The sequence below is a fragment of the Thamnophis sirtalis genome, unplaced genomic scaffold (assembly GCF_051295495.1).
Source record: "Thamnophis sirtalis isolate CommonGarterSnake01/CBP01778 unplaced genomic scaffold, rThaSir2_p1.2 scaffold_2, whole genome shotgun sequence".
Taxonomy (NCBI): Eukaryota; Metazoa; Chordata; class Lepidosauria; order Squamata; family Natricidae; genus Thamnophis; species Thamnophis sirtalis.
Window position 1 is genome coordinate 47,772,275 of NW_028261382.1, and position 7,118 is coordinate 47,779,392.

The window sequence follows — 7,118 nt, forward strand, 5'->3', positions numbered from 1 at the left end:
ACTGACCTAACCTTGACTTACGCTGAGGAAATACACGACTGACAGGAGCGCTGGCGTTTTGTAGCAGACCGAAACTTGTAACTCAACTGTCTCTCTCCCCCTCCCCCCTTCACCCTAACCTCAACTAGGCGGGAGAATTGGGCCGGAGGGGAACCCAAATCGCACGGAGGCGGCGAGCACCTGGGCGGAGGAGATGGTCCAGCCATTGGGGCGGGGCTTCTACAAAATGGGCGTGGATTCCACGCAGGTGAGCGTCACTGCCACCTGCGGCTCTTGCAGATCTAAGGCAAATCCGGGGAGGTCGGTCTGCTTCTGCGCCTGCCAGCGACCCTCTCCCTCGCCAGCCCCATGGTGCGATCCCGGCTGCCTGTCCCGTCCCTCCTCGGCCTCTTCGGCGCCCTCCTGATCCTCTCCCCGGAGCTGCCCGGGTATATTCAAGACAAACCTTTCACTGATAAAATGGTGCAGAACGCCCTCGAAGTCGCCGTGGAGAAATACAACGAGAAAAGTGACAGCGCCAACTATTTCAAGGTCCTTCGCTTTCTGAAGGCGCGGCTTCAGGTGTGTGTTTGCAGGTGGGGGAGGATTTTTTTGGGGGGGCAGCCTTGTTGGAGTAGCCAAAGGACTCGGGATTGTTCTGGAAACAATAGCAAGAGCGGTTAGACTTATATACCACTTCACAGCCCTATCTAAGCGGGTTAAAGAATTGGCCTCTTGCTCCCAGCCATCTGGCTCCTCATTTTAGACACCTCGGAAGGCTGAGTTAACTTTAACCCGGTCGGGATCGAACTGCTGGAAGTCAGCAGAATTAGCCTGTAATCTAACCCCAGGGAAGTAGGGAGGGAGGGAGGAAGAACACTTATATCCTGCTTTCCAGTGTCTTTAAGCAGTTTACAGAATCAGCCTCTTGCCCCCAACAATCCGGATCCTCAATTTACCAACCTGGGAGGGAGTGAAGGCTGAGTCACCCTTGAGCCAGTCGGGATCGAACTCCTGGAAGTTAGCAGAGTTAGCCTTCGAGGCTGCAGTCTAACCATTGTGCCACGGGGCTCTTAATAGAAACTATTTGGGGAGTGCTGGAGGGAGCTTAGGGGGTGTCCCAGCGGAGGGACTGTTATCGTGGCCCAAAAGGACAGGATTTCTGCTGTTCGTATCTAATGCAGGAATATTTCCTCCTGAACTGATGTTCTTGCTGCTCTCGAGGCATAAAGTCCTTTCCGTGTTGCAATCAACGAAGCTCATCATTGATTTCTAATTAATTAAAAGGCCATGTTTTTCTTTTTAAATCCAGCCAGGTGATGTGCCGGAACATCATCTTCTGGTGGAGTTGGTAGAAACAATCTGCGAAAAGAAGGCTGGTTTCGTTAAAAGATATAGGAACATCCAGAAATGTCAGCCACTTCCAGGGAAACAGGAGGTGAGATTGGATACCAAATTCCGATTATCTATTAGCGGTTTAATTGATAAAACCTGCCTTGTCTGAGCTCAGCAGCCACCTCTGCAAAGGGGATTTTAATAATTTCAATGGACGATTTCAATTCAAAACATTAGGGTGGGGTGTGTGACACGATAGCGGTGTCTGCTATTTGAGGGGCTGCCCCAAAGAAAAGGGGGGGGTCAGCCTTTCTTCAAAGCGCATGAAAGCAGGAGGAAATGCAATGGATGGGATCACACGAGGTAGTAGCACCACTTCATAATGCCTTGATGAGGCCCCCCTTGGAATATATTGCATCCAGCTTTGGTCGCCACTATATATATATTTGTTATATTTATGCTGATAAATAAATAAAGGGAGACTAGTATAGATCTATTTCAAGCTATTTAGCTCTCATCAGCTAGCCACACCCTTATTGGGAATCGAACCTGTGCTCTATTGCCTCTTAGGCAGATGTGTTAACCATGAGCTACAGAGCTCGACTCCTTATCAGCAGCCAGGGTGAGAGGTATATATTTAAAGTCACAACCCCTGGTATGCCCAAATATTGGAGGAAGGTCACACTTCCACTCTCTGTCTTCGGCTCGTCAGAAGAGACCATCCAGACAGAAAACCAATAAGGGTGTGGCTAGCTGATGAGAGCTAAATAGCTTGAAATAGATCTATACTAGTCTCCCTTTATTTATTTATCAGCATAAATATAACAAATGTAACAAAAAGGCAACAGTAAAAAATATTGGGTTTCTGTCTGGATGGTCTCTTGTGATGAGCCGAAGACAGAGAGTGGAAGTGTGACCTTCCTCCCATATTTGGGCATACCAGGGGTTGTGACTTATATATATATATATATATATATATATATATATATATATATATATATATATATATATATATATATATATATATATATATATATATATATATATATATATATATATATATATATATATATATATATATTATATATATATATATATATATATATGCCGCCCTTTTCCCTGGGGGGACTCAGGGCGGCTCACAGTTCAGAAGGAAGGGGGGACAAACAGATTAAACACATAAGAGAGTACATTGTTAAAAGCACAACATTCATACAATACAATACACATATATATTTATATAATAGAAGGAGGGCAGAGAAGATCAACAAAGAGGATTAGGGAGCTGAAGCAAAAACATACAAGAAAGGTTGCAGGAATTCAGTAGGACTAGGAGAGACAGGACAACCATATCCCAATATTTGAGGGGCTTCCAGAAAGAGGATGGGGGGGGGGGTTCCACTTGTTTTCCAAAGCAGCAGAAAGCAGGACATGAAGCAACAGATGGAAACCCATGAAGGAGAGAAGCAATGGGTGGTGTGAATGAGGATGAATGAACCCACTTTTAATTTAAACTAATTAATTTTATACTGCTATGTTACTGTAATTATGTATGTTTTTAAATGACTACAGTGGGGCATGATTGAGAGAATGGTTGTGTAGCATGCAAGGGAGACCTGGAGCACCGCCTGGTGCCCCCTCCACTGAGTGCATAAGCAGAAGATAAGATCACACAGGGTGGGCCTTCTCCAGGTGCCGTCAGCCAGACAATGTCGGCTGGCAACCACCCGGGGGAGGGCCTTCTCTGTAGCTGCTCTGACCCTATGGAATGAACTCCCCCCAGAGATCCGGACCCTCCCCACTCTCATGGCCTTCCGAAAGGCTATTAAGACCTGGATATTCTGGCAGGCCCCCGGGCTGTTGACCTCATGACTGAGGTCCAGCCCCGATTAGACTGGGTGTATATTGTGGCTTTTTTTTTTAACCTATGTTTCTTTGTTTTTAACTTTTCTGTTTTTTAAATGTATTTGTTGTAAGCCGCCTGCAGTCCTTCGGGATTGGGCGGCCTATAAATTCATTAAATCTAATCTCAAATCTAATCTAATCAACCTAGAACTAAGGAGAAACTTCCCAACAGTGAGAAAAAATAGCCATGGACTCCAGGGGTTGTGGGTGTTCCTCACTGGAAATGTATGGGAAATGACAAGTGTTTGTCTGAAATGGTGCAGGGACCCTTGTATGAAGAAGGGGTTGGACTAGACGACCTCCAAGGTCCCTTCCAACCTTGTTTTTCTCTTTCATTCCCTTCCAGAAACAACTCTGCTATTTTAACGTTATAAACCGTATACTCCCTCTAATGCTAATTAAGTTGACAACCACATTTTGTGGCTGATCTGGACCTCCAAAGGACCCTCTTCTGCTCAGGCAAAGGATTCTGAGGGTGTCCAGCAGCCGAGCAACCTCTGGTGTGTAAGCTGAGTTCACACCAAGCTTTGATTCTTCTGGCACACAAATCAAGAATGAGACGGTTTGTTTCAGCCCAAATTCACCTCTTCTGAGCGTCTGAAATTGTTCCTTGACATCCAGGGAGGCCTTTTCTTCCACCTCTCCTCTTTTCTATCATCTTCATCTTTGAGAAGAATCAATATTTGGCTCATTCAATTAATTAATCTTAATAAAGCTATCAGCATTATATCGCTTGTGTCCCTTTCTTGTCCAAATCCTCTCCAACCTTCAGGTTTTGACACCCACAGCACAAATACACAATTGTTTGTCCAAGGAAGACTTTGCTTTGTCCAGATTGGGGGAAAATGGGGGCCTTCCCTGGGCCTTTCCCAGTCCATGGGGTCCTTTTTAACCCATGAGTGTCCCACCTGGGAGGAAGAGAGGCCATCAGAGACCCCTGAAGCATCCTTGGTGGGAACTGCAACAGCTGCCAGATGCTGAATGGGGAAGGAATTTGATTCTTTTCCAAACTTCTGGAAACTTTAGCTGGGGTTGTTTGATGTGTTTGACAGTTTTATTTTTGGTAACAAAAATCAACAATTTTTAACATAATTAATACTGGAACGGTGAGGTTTTTTAGCAGACCGCGAGTAGTAACTCAACTGACTCCCCCCCTTCCCCCACCCCTCTGACTTCAGCCTAACCTCAACTAGGGGGGGGAGAATTTGGCCGGAGGGGAGCCCAAAGGGCGTGGAGACGGCGTGCATCTGGGCAGCGGAGGTGGGGTAGCCACGGAAGGCGTGGCTTCTGGAGAATGGGCGTGGCCTCCACGCGGGTGTGCCCCGCTGCCACCTGCGGCTCCTGCAGATCTCAGGGAATTCTATGGAGGTCGATCTGCTTCCTCGCCTGCCAGCCACATGGTGCGCTCCCGGCTGCCTGTCCCGTCTCTTCTCGGCCTCATCGCAGCCCTCCTGGTGCTGTCCCCGGAGCTCCTAACGGGGAGACTTCCATACGTGCCCCTCACTGATCCGGAGGTGCGGGTACCCCTCGCCATAGCCGTGGAGCACTACAACCGGGAGAGAACGGACTGGCCAAACTATTACAAGGTGGTGAGCCTTAGGAAAGAGCGGTACAAGGTGTGTATCTGGGGATGGGGAGGGGGTTTTTTTTGAGGGGGAGAAAAGCCTCGTTGGATCCTTGGAATAGGATCCAAAGGACTCGGGATTGTTCTGGAAACTATAGCAAGAGCGGTTAGACTTATATACCACTTCATGGTGCTCCACAGCCCTCTCTAAGCGGGTCCTCATTTTACCCACCTCGGAAGGACGGAAGGCCGAATCACCCTTGAGCCAGTCAGGATCGAACTCCCGGCAGTTGGTGACTTAGCCTGTAATGCTGAATTTTAACCACTGTGCCACCTGGGCTCCTAATAGAAGGGTTTGGGGCTGCTGGAGGGAGCTTAGGGGGTGTCCTAGTGGAGGGACTGTTATCGTGGCCCAAAAGGACAGGATTTCTGCTGTTCGTATCGGGTACAGAAATATTTCCGCTTGAACTGATGTCCTTGCTGCTCTCGAGGCATAAAGTCCTTTCCTGGTTGCGACCAATGAAGCCCACCATGCTTTCTAATTAATTAAAATGCCACGTACTTACCTTTAAATCCAGGTGGGTGGTTCGGTGGAAGTCCATCTTAAGGTGCTCCTGGTGAAAACCGCATGTGAAAAGAAGGCCGGTTGGCTGATCTATAAAAGGTTCCAGGAATGTGAGAAACTTCCAGGGAATCAGGAGGTGAGATTGGATGGCCAAAGTCCGGTTATCTATTTGGGGTTTATTTGAACAAACCTGCCTTGTCTGAGCTCAGCAGCCACCTCTGCAAAAGGACGTTTTAATGATTTTCATGGATTACTTCAATTCAAAACATTAAGGGTGACAGATTAGCCGTGTTTGCTATTTCAGGGGCTGCCCCAAAGAAAACGGGGGTCAACCTATTTTCCAAAGCACCTGAAGGCAGGATAAGAATCAATGGATGGGAACACCTGAAATAGTAGCACTGCTTTATAATGCCTTGATAAGGCCGCCCTTGGAATATCGCAGCCATTTTTAGTTGCCACAATATTAAAAAAAGATGTTGAGACTCTGGAAAGAGGGCAGAGAAGAGCAACAAGGAGGATTAGGGAGCTGGAGACAAAAAGACATAAAGAAGGGTTGCAGGAATTCATTGGGACTAGGAGAGACAGGATAGCAATATTCCAATATTTGAGGGGCTGCCATAAAGAGGAGGGGCGTCAGCTTATTCTCCAAAGCAGCAGAAGGCCAGGCGAGAAACAATGGATGGAAACTTATGACGTGGCACGACATAACCGCGGTAGATTAAGCGCGCCCACAACAGCGAGCCCACAACAGCGCGCCGACAGAAGCGCGATTTAACTTAAGGTAAGGTTTAGAGTTAGGTTTAGGGTAGGTTTAGGGTAGGTGTAGCGTTAGTTTAGGGTTAGGTTTAGGGCTATTTTTAGGGTTATGTTACAGCGCGCTTCTATCAGCGCGCTGTTGTTGGCGCATTGTTGTCGCGCGGTTTTGACGGTGCAGTTTTGTCACCACGCTTTAGTCACACGCTTTTGTGGTGGAACCAATTCTTTAACCCGCTTGGAGAGCGCTGTGAAGCAGCGTGAAGTGGTATATAAGTCTAACCGCTCTTGCTATTGTTTCCAGAACAATCCCGAGTCCTTTGGCTGCTCCAACAAGGCTGCCCCCCCCAAATCCTCCCCCACCTGCAAACACACACCTGATACCGCGCCTTCAGAAAGAGAAGCATCTTGAAATTGTTGGCGCTGTCACTTCTGTCCTTGTTGTATTGCTGCACGGCGACTTCGAGGGCTTTCTGCACATCATGATCAGTGAAAGGTTTGTCGTCAAGCTACCCGGGCAGCTCCGGGGAGAGGATCAGGAGGGCGCCGAAGAGGCCGAGGAGGGACAGGACAGGCAGCCGGGATCGCACCATGGGGCTGGCGAGGGAGAGGGTCGCTGGCAGGCGCAGAAGCAGACCGACCTCCCCGGATTTGCCTTAGATCTGCAAGAGCCGCAGGTGGCAGTGAAACTCACCTGCCTGGAAACCACGCCCATTCTGTAGAAGCCCCGCCCCGATGGCTGGACCATCTCCGCCGCCCAGGTGCTCGCCGCCTCCGTGCGATTTGGTTCCCCTCCGGGGGGCAGCTGTTGCAGTTCCCACCAAGGAAGCTTCAGGGGTCTCTGATGGCCTCTCTTCCTCCAGGTGGGACACTCAAAAAGACCTCATGGATTGCATAGCCCAGGCAAGACCCCCATTTCCCCCACTCTGGACAAAGCAAAGTCTTTCTTGGACAAACAATTGTGTCTTTGTGTTGTGGGAGACAAAACCTGAAGGTTGGAGGAGATTTGGATAGGAA

The 7,118-nt window shown here is 48.4% G+C and overlaps 1 protein-coding gene across 1 annotated transcript; it reads left to right on the forward strand.

Annotated features, from left to right (window-relative positions):
- The first annotated feature begins 281 nt into the window (after positions 1-281).
- Positions 282-3,878, forward strand: LOC148048760 (cystatin-like). The gene is made up of 3 exons (XM_087703726.1): positions 282-561; positions 1,292-1,417; positions 3,566-3,878. Exons 1-3 carry the CDS (start codon positions 349-351, stop codon positions 3,644-3,646), a joined length of 420 nt encoding a protein of 139 aa, XP_087559852.1. The 5' UTR covers positions 282-348; the 3' UTR covers positions 3,647-3,878.
- Positions 3,879-7,118: the final 3,240 nt, after the last annotated feature.

Excerpts from the sequence above, each read along its gene's own strand:
- LOC148048760 (XM_087703726.1), top strand. The coding sequence starts at position 349 with ATGGTGCGATCCCGGCTGCCTGTCCCGTCCCTCCTCGGCCTCTTCGGC. Across the intron at positions 562-1,291 it reads TTCTGAAGGCGCGGCTTCAG|CCAGGTGATGTGCCGGAACA; the intron begins GTGTGTGTTTGC and ends TTTTAAATCCAG. Across the intron at positions 1,418-3,565 it reads CACTTCCAGGGAAACAGGAG|AAACAACTCTGCTATTTTAA; the intron begins GTGAGATTGGAT and ends ATTCCCTTCCAG.